General features: G+C 37.9%; 1 protein-coding gene across 12 annotated transcripts in view; it reads right to left on the bottom strand.

The window, feature by feature from the left end:
* OSBPL3 (oxysterol binding protein like 3) overlaps window positions 1-22206 on the bottom strand; it is a 92891-nt gene that overhangs the window by 9567 nt on the left and 61118 nt on the right. For 11 of the 12 annotated variants that reach the window (XM_080382165.1, XM_080382169.1, XM_080382174.1 and 8 more), the window contains 9 exons: window positions 20492-20622; window positions 17566-17673; window positions 14629-14763; window positions 13795-13888; window positions 10457-10707; window positions 8471-8608; window positions 5677-5740; window positions 2768-2846; window positions 501-645 (listed from right to left, as the gene is read on the bottom strand). In XM_080382165.1, coding sequence (XP_080238291.1) covers window positions 501-645; window positions 2768-2846; window positions 5677-5740; window positions 8471-8608; window positions 10457-10707; window positions 13795-13888; window positions 14629-14763; window positions 17566-17673; window positions 20492-20622 — 1145 coding nt within the window. The remainder of the gene's footprint in view (window positions 1-500; window positions 646-2767; window positions 2847-5676; window positions 5741-8470; window positions 8609-10456; window positions 10708-13794; window positions 13889-14628; window positions 14764-17565; window positions 17674-20491; window positions 20623-22206) is intronic. The other variant, XM_080382166.1, reaches the window with a different exon arrangement.

Below are 22206 nucleotides of genomic sequence, written 5' to 3'. Positions count from 1 at the left end.
CCTTGTACTGAAGCAAAAGCTTTGAGTGACACTGCAACCTCTCACTTAAACTCCTCTGAGTACCTGCAAAGGGCTAGAAAAGAGCACTGGGTGAAGCACTGGTTCTATGGTTGCTGAATTAATGCAACCACAGCACATGCCAATGGGTTAGCAGGAGGTATGTGGTAAACCCCTGTCAGTAGACATCTTGTGCCTACCTCTCTCATCAAACCCATGGTAGGCTTTTCATCATATTTCCTTTCCTTCCCTCATACTTTTCCGCATCTCCAGTTGAATCACCTTAGAAAGCTGTTGCTTCTCTTTCTGGCCTGGCTCCACCTAGTGAGCAGCAGTTCCTTCAGAGTTACAGTTTCTCAAAGAATCACATGTAATTACAGCAGAACTCTAGGAAAATGTAGCTTGTAAGCAGTTGTACTGGGCTTCAGCAGAGAACATCCACCCACTGCTGTGTCTGTTAGAAAAGGCACTGCCAACATTGCTGTGGTTACTGCTGTGGTTACCTTTATAAAAGTCAGTTTGCAGTGGCAAGTGTCATCATTAAGATTTTTGATGATGATCTCTCCATAGTGTTCAATCCATCTCTGCCCACTTAAGATGTTATGGATACAAGATGTCACCTTGTTCCATGCAAAATGGTCTTTAAAACTGTAAGAAAAATACACAGAAGAAAAATCTCATGCCTTGTTCAAATGATCTCATATACTTGTGAAAAAAAAACCTGCAGAGAACTTGATTAGAAAACCCCACAAAACAATTTTCTCTTCTGAAATGCCTCATCTTCTTGTCCCACACCTTCTCAAAACCAAACCCTATGACAACAATCCTGTCTACTAGAAAACCCTTTCCACTTCTGCTATTAACAGAATAGCAGAAATCCATACAAATGGATTCAGTTTTTTCTCAGTTTACTTGCCCCTCTTTATCAGTTTTAGGTTTCCAAAAGTATTCATTCTAATATCTTCTCCTGGCTGAAATGCCCATTTCACAGCTTGTAACACAGTGACAACTGAAAACACAAGGACGTGGGCCACCAGAGTCATCAGAAGACTTATTGAGTGGAATGGGCTTGGCTCAGGCTCTCAAGGCTGCACCTACGTGTGTGCTTTAGGCGAGATCAAAAGTTCTCACCAGGTAGTTCAAGATGTAGTCGCACACTGGAAGACAGCAAATAGGGAGAGATAAACAAATACCAATAGGTAATACAATATTTTATCTTTTATTAAAGAACTAGATGTTCTTATAAAACAGCTTTATAAGATGTCAAGAAAAGGAAAGCCTCTTGAAGACATATATCTACAATTTGTTCTGGGTATTGATAGTGAAGTTGCTACTGGTAAGGTGAAAGGTAAACTTACAAAGCGCCATTTTCCTCATAGCAAGTGCCTTGCACACATCCCATGAGGGTATTAGAACCTTCCTTACCTCCCCTTAATCACTTGCTTTCACTTGCTTCTTTGGAAGAGCATACACAAGCATAGTTTTTAGACTAGCAGAGAAGTGTCCAATTTGCCCCACAGTAACTTGTTTTCCTGCTCCTACTTGCAGGTCACGTGCTCTATCATGCATGCTACAAATAGTGTATTTGCTCCAAAAATAACCTTTATATTATTGCTTCATTTTTGCCTATAGCCTCAGTACCTTTTCTGTATGGAATTCTGTATCAGATACACAGGGATACAAACAGCACGTATGGATCAGATTATTTTCCAGTTCATCAGCTCACCGTGGGCCTTACTCTGTTAGTTACCTTGCCTCTGAACCCCCACTCACATCCTAAAGACCCTTCACTCCACAGCTTAGGCTAGCAGCTGTGAACACAGAATGTTTTATACATTACCTTTTGGACATTTTACTATATCACAATTTTACCTACTTAAGAGAAAAGGCATGCTTAGTCACTTAGTCTGGTGAGTGCTAGGTTCTTGAGTTATTTTTCTTTTTACCCTCACCCCCCCACCCCTTTTTTTTTTTCAGTTGGCAGAATAATTATTTTTGTAGACTCTCTTTGGAAAACAGATTTAATTGGAACACTGCTCAACCTTTAGACCTCCGGTTCTGCAAATATGATGGATATAGGCCAAATTTTAAGGGATTTTATTTGTTGACCTATAATGGGCACCCTGTCAAGCCAGCATAGGAACACTGCAGATTTTTAATTTTTTTTGAAAAAATTAAACTGTATTCAACACTTAGCTACAGTGGCTGCTTACTTCCTGGGACAATAAACACCAGACATGTAACAGTTCTCTTGTTCACTTACAATATTTATGCAGTGATGATGGCTACTGGCCTCAACTACAGACCAGGACCCCATGGTGTTAGGGTCCGTACAAATATGGGTACAAAAGACATGAGCAACACCAACATCACCCCCCTCTGCCAAAACCATATTCAAGAAAAGAATTCATAGCTTCGTCTACCATGCAGTTTTTCCCTGCGAATGCATAAAGCTTGAAATTCAACTGAAGTATGAAAACACCAACTTTTCTTTTTGCAGAAAACACAGGAGTGATGTTTTTTATTTCATCATTTGTTTTTTATAACCTTTGAAAGAGTTAGGGCTTCTGTTTTATGCTTCTGGGTTTGCTTTGGTGTTTTTCTCCCCCCCCCCCTTTTTTTAAAAAAACCTAAATCTTAATCACCAGTTCTTCCCAAAGGTCTAATATGGCACAGCACAGTTTGTTCTTATCTGGATAAATGTGGCTGCAGTGTGTGCAAGCATGTATGTGCCTCTGTGTGAACAGCAATGCATGACTTTAGCACTTACGCTGGAAGAGTTACATGTGTTGTACCAACTGGAACAATTTCCATGGACTTTCCCCAGAATTTGTTTTTCCATCTTACATCTGAAACAGGAAGAGGAAAAAAAAAAAGGACAGGTTTATAGGAATTCATAAATCATAGGAATTCATTCATAGGAATGGATAAATCAATCTATTTCTGCGTTCCACTTTCTTTTCAAGAAGTGCAAAATAACATGGTGCAACATAATAAGAGTTCAAAGAATGCTGTGGACCTTTAAACATGGGTTTGGGTTTTGTTTTTTTTTTTTTTTTTCATTATATTTTTGGGTATTGAAATAACAAAGGAACAGAGGTTTAAAAGTCCTCTCTGAAAAACTTTTTCAAAAGACAGAAATTTGAAAAAGTTATAGACAGTATATATTTCTCTGCAATTCAGTTGCTAGTGAATGAATGCAGACATTTCCAAAGAAAAAAGCAGAATTTCAAATATAAATATATAACAACTAAGACCATCCACAGTGAAGAAGAAAATGCTTCAAAGGGCACAAAATTGCAGAGGGATTTAGTCCAACTTCCTCAGTAAGTTTAACTGGCCTTTTAAAATCTTGTTTGAATCACAGAAAGATGTGTCTAAGTCTCACATCATTTCTCAAAAAAAAGAAAGATGAGAAATTTCAGTGCAAGTTTAGCAAAATTTATTGAGCAAAAACATCTGGAAGAGAAAAAAACATAGACAGAAAAGCATGGCAGAAGAGTATAGAGTTAAATTGGGCTAGATAATCAGGCAGTAACTTTCACAGTAACTTCAGAGCTTAGGGGAATAGTATCCTTGCTGTATTGAGACACTAGGAACTCCATTCTCTGTCCAATCCGAAAAAAGAGGGAAGAATTCATCTCTAGTCTCAAAAAGATGCCAGTACTAACACAAGGAGAACAAAACACTGTCTCCTATGCAGTTGTGGGGGGGGAAGCTGTTATGCTGGCTGTGAGATAGATGCTCAAACCGTAGGTAGGAGATTACACATCTCCTCAGTATGTATGTGCAAGTGATAGGACTGAGCCCCACCAAGCTGCCTACTATTGCAAAGGCTGGAATGGGACATAGGGCAGAATTCCTCATGGAAAAAAAAATAAATATCCTTTTCTTATCACTTGAGAGAAGGACCTTCTGGTTTATTTGGTTTTGAAGTTTGCTGCTGGGTCAGCATCACCCGGCTGAGTTAAAATGTATTATCAGACCGTGTTATGTTCTAAGTTTTCATAAATGGCAAAGCTGTCCCACAGATAAACATCTTGGGAACCAGTGTGCAACTTGATCATGCAAAAATTTTAGGACAAAGTGTTACTCCAAAGCTATGCCCAGACTAATTCAGGCACAGATGTTGTAATAGTTGGAACTTTGTATTCTGCATTTCCATTGTTCATGTGTCTACACTCCTCTGCAAAAGCAGATTCAGCTTTGTAAGTCTGGGAAAACAATTTCCAAAATAACTGTCACTGTCAGAACCCAGTCTTCTGGCTCACTAGAGATGATCAAAAAATTTTTTGGTGGTGAAACAGATGAACTAAAGTCAGCGTCTGGTGGGATGACAGAACTACTCTGGCAACATTGCTGAGGGCTGTCTCCTTTTCAGCTGAGGAGATAATATGGTAAGTGAAAAGATCTTTACACACAGAAAGAAATTACCTCACTGAAAAGCTACCTTTCTGGTTAACTTGATGTTAACCTTTCCATGTAAGTTAATATAGCCCCATAAAGAGAGGCCACAGCATTTACGAATTGCCTTTGCATTGGAAAAAAATCATTGTCTAGATCTCCCATCAACTCAGTTAGCCACATTTAAACCCAAAACAACAAAATCCCTGCTGCACCCTGATTGAGTCTCCTGTGCTCATCAAGACCAAATCTCACACTCATTGATCAGAGTCTCAGCTCTACAGAAGAGCTTTGTTCTCTAAATGCAAGCATTAAAATATTTGAGTGACAACAGTTGTCAAGATCTGTTAAACAAATCAGTTTCACGAGTTGTTCTTAAGACAGGCTGCTATCTAGTCTTATTTATGCAGTATTCAGTTACTGAATACATTTTTGGTCATCTCTGCTTTTTAGCTGAGAAGAAAAGGCCTCATGTCCCTGTATTTGTTTACAAAGCAAATAATTCCATTGAATAATGAAACCCAGACTAATGACAAAGTTCCAATTTCTGTTCAGTATGGCTCCACCTGTAATAATTAAGTCAGCAGAGTCAATCATAACAGAATTAAAGGTACATTGTGAATTGACAGATCTGGGTGAAGGATTTTAACTGAGTTAAAAGGCATAATTGTGTTCTGTGTACACTCCAGAAATATCTAACCACACAGGTACTGTGGCTAGCTGACATCTTCACCAGCATTACACAGCTCCAAAATACTTCTTTTGAAACACCATGTTAGTAGAAAAATAGCACAGAATCTTACATGCTATAATAATGCCAGGAGAGAAAGACAAGGTAAATATATTTATCATTGCTGTTATGCTCATATTTGGAAATTATTTTCAGAACAGGTTTTCAAGATCAGGATTTAACTTGTGTTTTTTCAAGCTGTGTTCCATCTTGTTTGTTTTATAAATAACTTAAGGTACAACTCTCCTTTATTAAGAACCCCCTCCCCAGAATAAACCTGATTTTAAAGAAATGCAGATATTTGTACATGAAAATAATAATAATTTAATATTTTATACATACATACATATATATATATATATATAAATATATAAACATCCAAGTAAGAAGCATGCAAGTAAGTATAGGCTGACATTTCTTAAAGCCATTCTAATACACTTTAAGCAGGGAATTTCAGCTTTTCCCAGTTTCTGGATATTTCATGTTAGACATACAATTAAAATATTACAAACACTGTAAAAGTAAATGATAGACTGAAGAGTTACCTTGCCAAAAAGCAAAATTCACAGATTCAGCATGGCATGCAGAAATAGGCGGATGGTGACTGACCTAATAGCAAGACATGAACGGGGAAGAAAAAGGATGGACATATTAACACTTGAACAGTCATTTTGGTTTGGGTTCTTTTTTTCCCCCACCCCCTTCATTTTTTATTCATTTACAATTTGAACATTTACTTTCCCTTTGCAGTTGTGTCCTGGAGGGGGAGTCAGTCAGATCAATAAGGTACTGAAACCTAAGAAGCCTTCAAAGAAATGGGAAGCACTTATTTTAAAAGGCTTGTTCATCAAGTGAAAATCTACCTGTTTTGCACATCGACTTTAAGGTGATAATTACACTTACCCTTAGGACTCTTTGTATATTAACAGAAGGTGCAATTTGGGCACACAGACACACACCCCACCCCACCCCCCAAAAAAAAGGGACAAATAAACGGGCCAGTTTCTTCTGTACAGTAAATACCCACAAAATCCTAACTATGAGGGAGGGGACAGAGATCAGCATCTCTGAGGGGGCCACGGGTGGAGAAATCGAGCCATGAAATTCCATCTAGCAACCCCTACTAGTGCAGCAGTGATACTCCAGGTGTTTCTAGTGCAAAACTCTAATCACACACTGCATTTTATCAGCTTTGGGTAGTAGCACGTACATGAATTAGGGCAACCACCAAAATAGCGAAGCAAAGACTGTGAGTAAATAAACAAATACACAATGCAGACTGTTAAAATGAAATACTAAATAATAAAGTAACTGCACAAAATGAAAGCAGCCACTCCTCCTTGGCTGTAAATTCTCCCTTCTGGATGAACATGACTAACAACTGACCAGGACCAACTCTTTGATGTGCAGTGCTTACTGTTCTTTTGACAAAGACAACTTTATTTTCAAGTCAAATTGCTATTTCCCACTATGAATTTAATTTCTTAACCATCTACATGGCTCAAATGCAGTTTTAATTTTGTCTTTGTTACTCATTTTGCAAATCTGTTATCGAACATTTTTTCCGCAGGCATTCAGTTATTTATGTAACATCCTCTACTTGGTTTAAAAAAAAAAAAGAGAAGAGTACTAACTACTCTCAGCTCTGCCATAATCCACCACAAGCAACACTCTCTCTCACATGCTGCACCCAGATTAACCCCAGATGTCACTATAATTCATGGGTTAAATTTAGCTCTCACTTAAACTGTTGTAATTCCAGAGTAAGGTCATGATGCTAAAACAGGGTTATTCTAAACTCACTCTGGTAATAGAACAGAATCCGTGATTTTATACATTTTGCCTATCCCATGGATTACCTACTACCTGCACTAACAAGTTATCTAAAGGAAGCATTAAAATGCTGGCACAAGCAGTAAGCAACAGCTCCCGATGCAAAGAGAAACTTCAATGCTTGCAAGCTGCATGAAATTTCTTTCCTCCTGTACCATCCTCCCTTCCTAATAGTCCTCCACCCCCATACTATTACAGTAACTTAACTTTACCACACATCACTTACTGCACATATTTGAACAACAGCTGTCAGCAGCCCAAGCCCCGTCATGTATTAAAGTTCCTCTTTAGAAAAAGCAGCCTTTGTACTGATTTATCCAATATTCAGGGGAAAATCTCTTTTAATTCAATCTAACATTTAAGCTCAGTACCGACCTTTATTCACCACTTTGTTACTTCAGTTTGAGGTTACACTGGTAACTTCAGTGCTCTATACACATCATCTTAGAACTGAAGTGACACAATGAAGAACCAGATACATTACTTGAACTTTAAATCTGATTCTTGCTTTGACTGTTTTGTTTTCTTTTTTTCCTTATTTTTCCTAATGCCTGTGCACATTTCCCCGAGACTAAGGAAAGATCACATAGCACTCCGTTTGGTCTGTTGTAAAGCATAATGTACAAAATGTTGTATCTTCAGAGACTGCCAAAACCACTTTTCATTTCCTAAAGGAAGCCTCTTAGAAGGCTTTCTCTGATCAAATTTCTAGGTCGTACACCCTTGCACACTGCACATTTTATAATTATTTTTTTTGTCATGTCTAGACATAATGAAGCAGCTTTCAATCATTCTTATTCTGCTAGGCATCAGATTATTTAGTTTTGCCTCTTTTTAACATATGACTCAAGCTTAGCAATTTTGGTAACTTGGCTGGTTTAAGTTTAGTGGTTTTTAACCATACTTAATAATTATTCTCCTATTGGGGAATTATTTTCATAAACAGTCAGACCTGGATATGTTGTATACATCCTTCACCTACTAAGCTGTGGTACCAGGTTTGAAAGGCTTAGCCCACAAAGTGTTTGGACAGGAAGCAAAAATAGTCATATTGCCGTAGAAAATACTAGTGGTTGATTGGCTCACACAAAGGGTATATTTGTTATAAAAAAATATATTAAATAGCTGAAGATACAATATTTTTAATGATCACACACAGAATATTATGACAAGAATGTGAATGCTTGTTGCAGTCCGGATCAGATTTCAGCATAGAGAACTGCACTCCACTTAACCAAGTTATCCAGTTACTGGAGTAGGCAGCCTGCCAGCCTTGGCTTCTCGAGTGTCCGCTGTTGGTTGTCACGTCCCATCCCAGAGTTAGCAGACTTTCCTCAAAAAACAATTTCCTTCATTTATAATTCTGCAGCGTCCCTTGAGTTTTTCTGGGCTCAGGTCATGTAAACTAGTTTTGTATTCTGCTATTAATTCCAGAGGATTCCAGCCATGCATTTAGAATGAGGCAGTGTATCAAGTAGCAAATCTAAAGGTTGCAGCATACAATACCTGTTCTGCGAAGAACTGGAAACCCTTATCTTCACGAATACATTCATAGGTTTCCCCAAGCACAGGATTAAATGGCTTACTTCCAGCTCGGTAGTAACTGGATGCATACGCAGAGACTGCAAATGCAGCTATATACACCTGGGAATAACATACGTTGAATTTTGATTAATTAATTTACCGCAGCCATGCACAATTTTTGCTATACATTCTGATTTAACAGAAGGGGGAAAAAATGAGGCCTTATCCTGACATCAGGTTCTGTATTTTTCCCATAATTTGCAGACTACAAACATGTGTGCCTCCTGCAAGCTAAGCACTAGCTCGGACATCAGAGAATTATTCACATTCAATGGTCCAGGGATGGAATTATTACAGTCAGACACTGCAAATTTCAGCAATTGGAACAGCATTTCTGAAAACTGTTTGAAACAGCTTAGCATCCTGCAACAGTTCAAAGCAGTAACTTTAAAAATCTAACTTAAAAGTTAGATTTTGTATTATAACTGGCTTTCACAGTTACGGTTTGTGAATCTATGGATCTACCAACTGTTATTTTTCTCAACAAGGCACAGGAAGTATTGGATGAGTTTTCACCAAGTATGCTATCGCTAATGCAGTTTGAATTATCTGCTGTGTGCTATTCATGTGCTAATCATGAAACTGTTCTTGATTATGACTGAGACACAGGTAACCCTTCCAAATTTTTGCAGTCAACTCAAGCATAATTCCTCCTAAACATGACGAATTAAAGTTTGGTGTTGTTTGATTTAGGTCTCTTTTGTACCATTTTTCTCCCTTTTCGTTCCCTTTTCCTCATCTTGTGAAAGTGTAGATGGTCTCCTTTCAGGATTTCAGAAACTGAATCCACTTCAGAATGGCTCTCTTATGAACTATTGCAATTACTATGCAACCGCTAGCACTAATTTTGCCTCAGGAGTTTCTCCAAGGCAAAGAACACTCCATTCTGAGGTGATTTCCAGATGCTTGGGTGTGGGAAGGAAGGAAAAGGTTTATTTTCGCTCCCATATGAACAACTATTGCTCATTTCCTTTTCCTTTTAAGATATGTTCTCAAACGAACAAAAAAGGCTGTGCACCAACCCCCCCAGTTAATAACCATACCCTCTGTTCTGAGGACAGACACGAAACTGTAACTCTTGCGGAGTGTCAGAACGGAGCAAGAGGCTTTTCAAACAGTATTCATAACGTGACTATTTACACTCATTAATAACCTCATTTTAAGGTAAATAATAACCTCCCATTTAAGAGAATTTAGAAAGGTTTTAACCTTTTGTTTACGGGCTTCCATATTAAGTAGCTCTTACGCAACTGGAAGCAGAACAACTGAAATGTGTTTTTCTCTTTTCTTTTGCCAAACGCTGAATTTGGGGTTCTGCACTGGCAGAAGATGACACCATTACTATACCTAACTATTCATATTCCCTAGTTTTGAGAACCTGAATATTTTGACTCAACCCCAAAACTTCACAAAACCAGTTAATAAAACAAATGGAGCTCATTTGGTTAATACAAAGGTATCACAGTAGTGTAGGGCTGGAAGATGAGGCATCCTCTATGCACAACTGTGTTACCAGATTGGACATCCTTAAAAAAAGGATATACTGTAACTTTCATACTCAAGAGGGAAGTATATTAGTTCACAACCCCCTTCTTTTTTGCTGTAAATTTTTAATCTGACAGAGTATGACCTGCAAAACAGAACTAAACTACTGCTTTGCTTAACCTTGCTGTCCAGCAAGGTACTCGAGGAAAGAGACTTTCTGGCAAAGCAACAGAAATTACGCAGAAGAATCTAAAATAGTGGGTATGTAAGTATGTACAGACACGTTTGGAGAGTCTTCCTCTCTCAGCTGGGAGAAAAAGAAAAATGGAACAGAACATCTTAATTTCTTTGGCAGACTGTTTTCATATTTCCTTTATTCTAATTACATTAAATGTTACTAAGTATTTGGAATAACATATTTACCATCCGTTCAAATGGATTAGGTGTATGTGCTGCTTTATCTAGTAGTTCACTGTATTCCAGCTCCTCGCAGAGACGCTGAAGGGTGTTAAGTGGCTCATTTAATTCAACAGGCATGGCCACTTTGGAGAGATCCTTTCCTATGTTATTTCTCAGGATATTCCATAGGCTGATGTTACTTGTATTAGGACACGGAGCTGGTAAACATGTTCTCCGTTTAGAATTGCATCCGATTCCACTTTCAGAAATACAGTCTGAAAAGGAAGGAAGTGGCAAAATAAGTCAAATCACTCTTTACTTAGTTTCACCCCTCTGCAACATGCATTAAAACGCAACCATCTTTTTTCTGCCAAAACTTCCTTCCACCCTCACAATTCATTCATGTATTTCATTTGTGGTTTGAAGATAGCCTGTTATAAAAATGATAAAATTAAGAACAAGATTTTAATTTCTGTATGTTAACTGAGATAAATGCCAGGTACAAAAGATGCATAAAAAATTACCTTCCTTCCCCTTAAAGGCCATAAGAAGGCTCAGGCTTTCCACTGAATTTGAAAAAGTAAATATTATAACTATTTTATTTGTAACAGAGATGGATTTCTGTGTTTAAGGAACATAAAACCTCCCTCCTTGACAGAGTTCCAATTAAGTTGACACTTCTCAGAAGGCAAGGCGTAACTTACAGATCCAAGCATAATAACAACTCCTACCTACTTTTTCTGCTTTTTTGAATACTCCTATCAGGGAAATTTACTGCACCACAGATTTACATGCAGACTTTTCCACAGTATTTATAATTTAAAAAAAATTAGTGATGTTAGGTTTTAGATACACCCATAATTTGGTGAAGAAATGGCCTGCTTTGAAGGTGGAAAAGCTGATGCAACTGTGAAGCTATACGTTTGCTGAAGATAAAAAAAAAAAAAAAAAAAAAAAAAAAAAGGACTCATGTCAAGAGTCTTTGACATGAATATCTGAGGTCTGTGTTCCTATGTCAAAGCAATTGGAACAGGATAAATAGTTCTAAGCGTGCCATGAAATGGTTTGTGGCAGGGTCAAAACAGAGCTACAAGCTTCTGCAACAGGCACTAGTCTGAAGTTACTACGTTGCTTATCTGTACAACAATCTCATTTCAGAGAGGAATACGGTTGCCACTACAAGAACGTATTTTATCTTTACATGCTCTTAGATACACCTAGGAAGCTTCTGCCCTAGAATCAGTCACCATTTGGAGACATTCAGGTAAAGCCCCAGTCTGTTAACCCCTGTCCTCATCGGGCTTTCCTCACACAGCTTTGTCTTGGAGGAATTAAAACAGCACTGAGCAGCACATTTTTTCTGTGCTGTACATATCCAAAGAATCTCTGCCCTTACAGGCACGATTTCAACCAGTGTTGCCTCTGCTGGTCCATTGACGTAAGCACGATACCAGCAATGCTTCCAGCAGCGACAAAGTACAGATAATCACAAGGGCAAACTTCTTCTCCTTCACTGTCATGTATGCTAGCCCGTGCCTCAGACGGATGCTTCAAGTGTAATCAGCAGCCTCAAAATTTTGAGGAAGAAATTTCCACCTCTTCTGCCACTCAAACTAGAGGTCCTAAAACTTCATATGACTAAGTTACTGTAACAAGGACAGGGGAACTATTTGCAGTCTACTGCCTATCTCTTTTTGCATAAAAACAGCAAGGGCACTATGAATCAAAAACTCTACCTTAAATAGGTATACTGTTAACAGTTAGGAGGTAGACCTCTATACTTTCCCCTTGAAGGAATTTATTTAATATCAGAAGAGGCCAAAAAGATACCTTCTTTGATACCTCAGGAATGAGGGGATGCCTGTAGAGGAAGGAGGTAAAATGCTAAAAATTTATCCTTGTTCAAAAGAGCTCCCTGACATGGAATTTGGCTATGTCCTTTGACAGTTTCTAGTTAAAAGCAGAGTACTAATTGACTGAGCTACACATTCTGGACCAGCCCATTAATTGGGTTAAACTGGTGATAAAACAGAGTGGAGAGCAACTAAGATATTCAGATACCAAATTTTCTATAAAGTGAAGTTTGCCCACCCCACTATGAGAAGAAAAGTCTGTGCAGTTTTGGTTTAAAAAAGCTGTAACAAATGGCCAGCAACAATACTGGAGGAGACTGAGACATCTGACCTCCAGCTAGACTCAATGACTTTTAAGGCCAGACTGAACCATTATCTGGTCTGACCTTCTGCGTTACAGTGGCCAGAGGATTTTATCACAATCCTACAATTTACGGTTCAGCTAAAGCCCTGCAGGAAAAAAAAAAAAAAAAATATCCAGTTTGCTATTAATGGGAGTGGCAGGGTGCCCAAAGCACAGAAATAGCAGGTACCAGAAGGATGTGGAGGTGCTGCTAATACGGAAGAGCTTCAGTGACAGTCTTTGTTACAAGATGAACAGTCATACTAGTAAGTTTTTTAAGGTCCAGATCATGAGATAATCAACCTGTATTCTTTCCTGTCTTTCAAAAAAAACCAAAAAACCCACCTTAATTTTTAAACAATTACACAATACAACAGATCTCCAGGCATATCAAACTACCCAAATTCACAGGGATCCACTGGTCCTTGGAGATGATCGGGAAACAGCTGCTGGTAAGCAACCACTGTTCAGCATTTATGAAGATAAAAATGTATTGATAGAGTGAGAAGACCATTGTGGTTAGCTGAAAGGAGTTGAAGGCACAAAGCCAATTAGTTTGTTATGACCAATTCTTCTCCCTCTTTTTTTGATTCTGTCTCGAATTAGCAAGACAGTTAAATAAGCATATGTACTAAACAAGACTATCATGATTAAAACATGCAAAAAAATAAATCCTTATGGTCATACACCAGGCCTGCCAGTGTGTAATTATTCTCATGTTCCTTTAAACACAGTTCTGCTACAAACAACAGAACTCTGAATGTGGTTGTTAAATTGTAGACTAAAAAAAGACAGACTGACAAGAAGAAAATTACTTTTTGACAAAAAGAAAGCAGCTAGGCCTTGCTACTTTGAAAAATCCTGTTGCCATGAAAGTAACTGAAAAGGAGTGCGAGTTGCACCAAGGAAGCCAAGAAAATAGGTGTTTCTTTGCTGATACAGAACCACCATCCTGTTTAAACAATGGTACCCAGGCCCTGTTAAGGAGATTAGCCAGAATGTCCTGTTCAAAACCAATCTGAGGCTGTAAGAGAAAAACCACAGGCTGTTTACATCTCAAAACCTGTAATATCAAATAATTTCTAGTAAGAGAAGAAAAAAATATCCCAAACAAAAAGAATCAAAGAAAATTCTCAAAACATGTTATAATAAATCACTGAACTTACCTAAAGTTTGTCTTTCATTCTCCATGTCATTGCTTAGGTTATCTTCTGAGACATTATCACTGATATCACTTACATATGAGTCATCATCTGATACCTGAGGTGGGTTGAGGAAATAAACAAGATACATCAGCCATTAAAATAACCCCATACGCACATGAAAATTGTGACTTTCCGCTGCAATTATTGTTTTAATAGATTTGAACTGTTTAAGGTATGTTTCAGTATTACAGGAAAGTATTAAGAAGTTCTACAAAGACACAATTGAGCTTGGGAGAGATCACCATCACTGAAAATTCAACTATTATTTTAGTGGAGACATGTTTCATCTTCTTGGCCCCGCAGCTAAGAAGGCTTTCCTCATATCAAAACCCAAGGTGCTTTTATAGAGTTTGAGAGAGGTGAGAAAAATGAGCTAAAACATTTCAATACGCATGACATCAGCCCCAAGGTACCTACAGGTACCGCAAGGACAGGTATCAATATATATTATGTATTTCTATGATACAATTTCTTTTCTTACTTAAAATACAATTTAAGCACCTGTATAATGACTCAAGGCAGACAGTACAACATATGCAGTATCTGCAGACTAGCCACCAAACTGCCATTTGCCTCAATGTGCATGTAAGACTTCTTCATAATAATTGTTACATTTTACTACATGTAAAGAGGCAATGACAACAAATAAATATATGCAGCACATTCACTTGTAAATGTTTTGAAGATTTTCATTTTCTGGCAGTCATCTGATGTGCAGTTAGTGCTCAGAAAGACCGCACGTCAAGTAGCAGATAAGAGACTATATCGGAATGATGTCAATCTTAATGCTCAGACCTCATTTTCTGAAGAACTAGCAGAGAGCAGGACTTCCTGTGCATCAAAAAATTCTGTGAGAGAGTCGGCTATAGACAGTCTGCTTTCATTTGAGACCTGGTGCACCAGACCTCTGCTTTCTTCTCTCGAATTTTCCTGTTTAAAAGAAATAAAAAGTTTTGAGAGGAGTACCACCACACATAGTATTCGTGCCTGCTATTCCACAGTCACATAAGGTAAAGAGCTGTAACACACTGGGAGAAGATTGCACATGCTGTTCTCGAATTTAATGAAAGGTAGCATGTGTTTCATGGAGGGATTTAAAACCAAAGTAAAACAGACCAAAGAGAAGAAGAAAAAAAGAAGGGGGGGGGGGGTCACGGGGAAGGCAATGCATATTCAGTGAATCAGTTATGGCACTGCATGTACTTTTTCCTGAGGAAAAAAATATGTAAAAATGCTTTGATATTTGAGTGATTTAGCCAGATATACACAAGTGTATCATCAAAAAGCCCCAAAAGAACAAAACTCCCACCTCTTTATATCGTATCCTAGATTTACATTCCTTTCTGATCTTAACAAATGAATTAGCCTTTGCCTCCCAAGCCTGGCTGAATGCAAAGCCTGAAGTGCAGTGGCATACAAAATTCAGAGGGGCAAAGTTGCTTTCTATATAATAGCAAAGCTTTCCTAGCTCTTTTTCTTCACTAGATAATTTTCTGTGCTGTGCTTTGGAAAGCTTTCCTTCATATCTACACCTAAGATAGCTCCATGTCAACCAAACCCAGCATACTAACAAAGCCATGTAAGGGTCATTGTTTTTGCTGCTGCAGGCACCTTTGGCTGTCACAGAGATCCCGGCAGCTCCTCCCACGGAAGGCATAAGCAGAGTTCCAAAAGGTGGCCTAGCAAAGGTGGAGTGACCAGCAAGACTTGGTTCATTCTGTGGATGCAGTAAAAAGCTTGAGGAACGTTGTGCACTATTGTTTTCCCTGATAACTCTACCAACACTGGTGGGAAAAGGGCTAGCTGGCCCAAGGGAGCGTATTAACTGCTCCCAAGTTTTTCTGCGTGAGAGGTTTTACTAACCTGTAACCATGACTGCCTTATCATATTTTTGCAGGAATTATTGTGTTTTACTTGCAGAACACCACAATGAACAATCTGACAAGTCTCCAATCAAACTGACAAATCTTCTTGAAAAGTTTTTCTGCTGGTAGATTTTACTATAGCATGGAATGTTATTCAGTATGTGCTGATAACGGTGACATGGTAACAACACAAACTTATCACACAAAAGACTTTTTTTGTTGGTGTTTTTGTTTTTTTGGTTTTTTTTTTAATAAAATACTTCTGATACAGCAGCAGGAAAAGACGAAACCTCAACACTTTCTCTTCCGTGGGAAGGCATTTACACTAGTCTACAAGTACAAAAAAAAAAAAAAATCTTACACACATGAGCATTGCTGCTGGGATTGTTTCCAATACTATTTTGAATCTGAGAAGGAAAGTGAGCAGGAAAGGCTCATAAAAGAACAGCAGATATTTAGATCTATCAGATGAGACCTTCAGATTATCTTCTTTCGTGTTCCCACTCTGGCACGATAAACTACAACATAAACTGCCCAACAGACAAACTAAACTTTTACCTTATGCACAGGCTTGAGATACTAGTTTATACTGCTTCAATTTTCAGGTCTATCATAGCAACTGATGTATCATTTACAGCCAATTTTTGTGCAGTGGCCCTGTCTTCCTCACAGCAGCATTACTGCATCACAGTCCTCAGACAAATCTAAAATGAAACTTCTCCAGTGTAAGTGATTTCATCCTTAAGTTCCATCCCAAACCATGCCAGAGGGAACTTGTGAAAGCTATTTGGGGAGGGGTGGGGGCATATAGTAGACAAAACAAGTTTCAGAAATAATCCATTGTCATTGCAAGGACCTCCACTAAATAAGAAAATAAAGAACTCCTGAAGTTAAAACCCAATGCATTAATGCTTGTCTGGATAGCAAGTTAAGTGCAGTTCACATTCTCATGGGACTAAAAGCAAAAAGCATTAGAATGATGAACTACCTTAAAAAAGAAAAAAAAGAACAGCTAAATACAATCAAAACACAGCTCTACTGAAACAGATGGAATGACTAAACTATCTTTAAAAATAAAAGGAAATAATAAATTATATATAACTCAGCACTCAGGTTTTAATGAAAGACTTATACTACAAGCACAGCAGAAGTTTCCGTATGAGTTAACGTTTAGGAAAATCCATCAGAGATAACACAGTTCTTGCTTCCCTCGCTACCACCATTAACAGCTAGATCCTATGACCTATAAATACACTACATTCTGCATTCTGCAGCAAGCCAGAAAAACTGTCTGAACATCAGTACATATCAAACTGGCTAACTGGACATGCAGAAGACTCCCTGGCTTCACACAAACCAAAATAAATGGCTGGAAGGGCTCTGGTACATCTCATTTCTTAGAGCCTTTCATGGAAATGTCTGATAGTTGTTCTAAAGCTCACATGATCCACACTGGTAGCCAGTGTTCCAGGCTAACGATATTTAGACAGGCAACAAAGAGCTATAGAACTTGAAAGTTAACAAGGGAATAACGAGGAGAGAAACAGTAGCATGAGGGTAACAAGGCAGCAGCTCTGTTCATGCTGAACGGGAAGCAGACAGGAGGCGAGGGAGAACACCAGCAACCAGTAGCAAAAAGCAATTAGAAGTGTGCTCAGGAAAACTGCTCACAAGAGAAGTCTCTGAAATCAAATGCTGCACAATGCATCACCAGAAATGACTCATAGCCATGACAGTGGACTCATTTTACTAACACCGTACACCATACAGAAGACACAAAGAACAGGACAAAATGCAGCTATGCAGCACTGTCTAGAAGTAGGGGCTTGAGGAACACACATCACTGAAAGAGGAAATCCATACCCACCTTCACCAAATCTGGACTTGATTTTGCATTAGATGCTGAATCAAGGATCATAGATTCGGCATGTATTCTGCGTAACCGGTCTTTAAGATCTGTGTTTTGTGCTATTGCCTGGAACATTTAACAAAAATATCGGGGATATAAAGTTCTCTCAACTAACTTGAACATGGCTTTATTGTGTAAAAAGGGGCAAAGAGTATTATTTAAAGTGCAGTATAAAACACCACCACCACATGAGTTTTCACTGGTTCAGCAAATCATTTATTTACAAATGCTCCAGACCTTGTTCCTTATCTCTCAAATTAAAACTATTTTTTGTTCAGCATGAAGGAAAAGACACATAAACAGAAAAAAAAAGCCAAAGGTGGCAGGGATATTTCAAGTTACTAAGTTTTGCAAGCTAATTTAATGTTATAAATTAATTTTGTGCATCTTTTTTCTTTTCAAGCTCCCTTCCCTCATCCCTATCTCCAGCCTAGCCTCTCTCAACATTACTTCTTACTCTTGCCACATCCAAAAACATTTGAATTTCCCATCAGCCTGGTATAATGACAGTTCCCCATGTCTTCCACTGACAGAGAAACAAGACTTAAATTCAGACAGGTACCTGTGCCCTCTCAGCTTATAATGGCAATGATCAGAATAAAAAGCCTCTACTGCAAACTCATGTTTGTTACAGGTTATTTACTCATGCTGGGTGCATCTGATGGACAGATGTCAGTTAGAGTAGACTTGTAGGAAGAGAGTGCAACCCTGCCTGCAACGAAAATATCCCTGAAAGAAAAGATTGGGTTACCAATTTTGGAACAATACTGAAGACTTACTGCCCATTTTGGTGATCTGAATCAATACTAGGATGTGGAGAACCCTGCTGTTTACACATCCACTTTGTCCCACAAATGCTTCCAATTTCAACAGTAATTTTTTTTGGAAATAGTCTTGAGGGCAGGAAAGACAGTAAGCTTGAAGTGATAATGGAGAAGAGAAAGTAATTTCTGGCTTTCCATATGTGTGGTCTGAATTCGCCATACAGGCATATATCACTTCTGTGTCAAGTGTTCAAGTGGACAGCATTATGTTATACCCACAACATCACGTAAGTGCAAAAAAGAATTTACACAGCTTTGCTGTAATAGCATCTTCCAATTTACATTGTTTGCTACAAAGTGTTTTCTTCCTTCTCTTGTCTTCTTCCTCCACCCAAAATAAAAATATTGTACTTTTCCCCATTCTGTATGTGCTTTTCTTAGACTGTGTGTAGGTCAAGGGTACTATCTTAGTGAGAGAGAAGCAGAGGCAGAGATGCTAATTTTGTGGTGGTTTATCTGCTTTAAATCTGTTTATTTTTCTTCCCCTGCCAGGCTTATGAGAGCAAAACAGACTTATGTTTGATAGCTTTCAACCTGTAAAGTCTGATTTTTTTGTTCCTCACGTACAGAAAACAACAGAAATGAACAACAACAAACACTATGTCAAAGTCATCAACGCAGACTCTCTTGCAAGGAAGTCTTAGAAATATGCCAAGTTTATCATATCTGTGCTTCCATACATCTTCAAAGGAAGCCTATTCCTTTCTCCTACAAGATCTCTGCTGTATAGGGTGAGAAAATTTCTGTTGGCATCATGGCTTTACAGATCTGCAGGCTAAGAATAGCTCTCACAGATGTAAACCTCTGCTGAAACTGGCAAGGGTCACAGATGACTTCTGGATGGGCTACAAAAGGCTTATTAAGTATCAGGTAAGACCTAAAAGCATGACTTCCAAAAGATATTTAAAGGATGAAGAAAGAAAACAGAATTTCACTGCTCAGAAAAAAATATTTATGCTAAGCTGTATTCACTGAGTTCAGGTATCTTAAAACAGATTTTTGGATATAAAATTGGTAGGCATGTAACACTGGAAAAATAAAAGTCACCTATTCAAATATCAGAAGTGAAACATCTGAAAGCCAAAACCAAAGAAGTGCAACTGAATATAGTTATTATGCAACAGGTCTCAGCTTTCTCTAAATACCATGAAGACATCACGGCCTCTAAAGGGCTAGGCAGGGAGGCACATTATACGCTATAAAACTATAACTATATGCAGCTTTTGTAAAGCAAAGGGAAGTTATCATACTGAAATAATTCAAAGATCATCTATATCACATCCAATGCCAGAGAGTTTGGATTCTGCAATAGGAAATTGCAACAAACACTGAAATTTTAAGACCATGATAATGATGGCGCTCATTGCTATGAAATCAGATCACTGTTTGGTTGACACATTCAAACATCACCAATCTGAAAGTTCTGGTCTCAACCAATCACAAAAAGCACACCAACCAAAAAAACCCCACCTTTTTAAAGAGCACAATCTTTCATCATTTAGAACTCTGCCCTAACAGCTCCATTGCTGCTTTTAGATGACTAAGAGATAAATTAAAGTTGGAAGTCAATATAAACAAGTTGTACTTGAATTTGTTTTGCAGTGTTTTGGTGCAGCATGATGAAGCTGCAGTGCATTAGAAGGGGCAGCTGAGTGCTTTCAGCCACTCTCACCTTCATTTCATGCCAAGTCATACAGTGAATACTTGAGTGCTGTTTAGGAAAAGAAAAGGAAAAGGAAACGTGCAACCTACCAGAACTGAGGGATTAAACAGTGAGAGAAAGTAGATTCATTATCACAGAGCAGCCCTCTGATTCTTCGCATCAAATGATTCAGATTATACTACATACCTCAATCAATCTATCAAACTTCAGTGATTTCACGATACCTTTAACATTTAGTAGAATCTTTGAAAAACAGCATACATAGTAACATACTATGATTCAATACTGCAAATTCTAGCACAGAACAGACACTAAATAAACAGAAATTAAGTACTATAAAATTTAGAAGTAATATCTGATGACAGTGAAGCTTGCTCAACTTCAGCATGTCACTTACGGATGTTAAGGCATTCTTCAAGCCAACTATTTGTGCAGATGGAGATGAGGATGCATCGTGCTCCAGCATCTGCTTCAGCTTTTCTCTCTCTGTAGATATGGTGCTGAAAGCTGACCTCAAGGTGAAGTAAACTAGAACCATTTCATAAAACGTGAGTTAAAAACAGCTACCAGTTGTATAGGTACCAATTATCTAAAACTTCAATGAAGCATCATTTATGGTGACAGAAACAAGAACTTAGGTTAAGAGATCCAGGGTGGGTTACTAAAAACAAGTAGTATTAATCAAGGTTATAGGGTAGATTTTTTAGTAGAAGGAATGTTTATGGTGAATGCTACTGTATTGACTATATTAGCCACAGTCAAAATTATTCTGATTATTTGTGACAGATGGCAACAAAGCTAACTAACCACATCTGCTCTTCACTTGCTTTTGTTCCCCAATTAGCTTGAATCTTCAGATGGTAATGACTCTATTCCACATTCCTTTAAGAATTCCAGTGGGGGAGGAGAAGACAGGGAAGAAAAAAAATTAAATAGAAAAAAAAATATCAAAAAAGCAGCTATAACACATACTGTGCCACAGCCATAGGGTTAGTAGTTTCCCCACAAGCAAGTCAACTGCATTGTTGAGTTTTGTTATGTCTTTTTGGGATAAGGAAATTTCAGCTTGTTAGATGATTTAGTGACTCAAAAGGCCAGATCTTGAATGTTGTGCATGTTACAATGCTACTTCTACTCCTTTCAGAGCCAGTATTACCAGCCTGAAACATTTAAATCAGACAACAGATTATGTGATTTTAAAATTGCTAGATTTTTAAAGGGGAAATGCACTTTCCTTATTTTTTTACTTTTAAGACTAATCTTTTCTTTAACCACAAGAAATAAAAAAATATTCAAGTAATATTTGTTTATATAGAATTTCAGCATTGATCTAACTTGAAAATTAGATGATTTCTTGAGGGTCTAATCAAGCCTTGTAATACAGTCATGAGAACTGCCAATGCAAAAATGTATCCATTTACAGGGAAATGGAGATACAAAATCTGAGCATGGATGCGTGACAGGGGCAAAGAAGAAATCTCTGATACCTCTCTCTTCTAATCACCCACTCAGCATTAACCGGAATCATCATCACTTCATTAAGTATTTGATGTAACCTTATTTACTCTTCTAAGAAAATATTCTTAAGGTTTATTTCAACACTGCAAACCATTACCAAAGCTAATTCTCATACTTTAACCTATTTGAAGAAATCTTTAACAGTATCACAGAGGGTGGGGAGGAAGATGTATCCACTATGATCAATTTTGTTAGCCTTTCATATGAGGATGACGTGACCAGAATCTTCAGTGACCTTAAATACAATTTAATAAGTTGTATACTAACTTAGAATTTCAAGAATTATTACATACTAAATTACTAATTTTACATTTTATTTAGTTTGAATCAAAAGCTAAAGCAAAAGTTTTCTTCACTACCATCTTTTGGAAGGGGTGTGGTATAAAACAACTTTGGAAAAAAATTATTTGCACTCTTAATAAAATTATACTGTATTAAATGGTACCAAGTCAGTTGTCCCCTCAAACACATGGGTCAATCTAACCAAAATTTCTGACATGGACATTTCAGGTAATGATCTTGAGGAGGTGATTTCTTTGCCTGGCTTAATATCAACTTTTCCAGCTGTGCCTTGCCCCCACGTCTTTTCTCCTT

The sequence above is a fragment of the Falco punctatus genome, assembly GCF_963210335.1.
Source record: "Falco punctatus genome assembly, chromosome: 4".
Lineage (NCBI taxonomy): Eukaryota > Metazoa > Chordata > Aves > Falconiformes > Falconidae > Falco > Falco punctatus.
The sequence above is the reverse complement of the archived record's forward strand: the minus strand, read 5'-3'. Positions and strand labels throughout refer to the sequence as shown.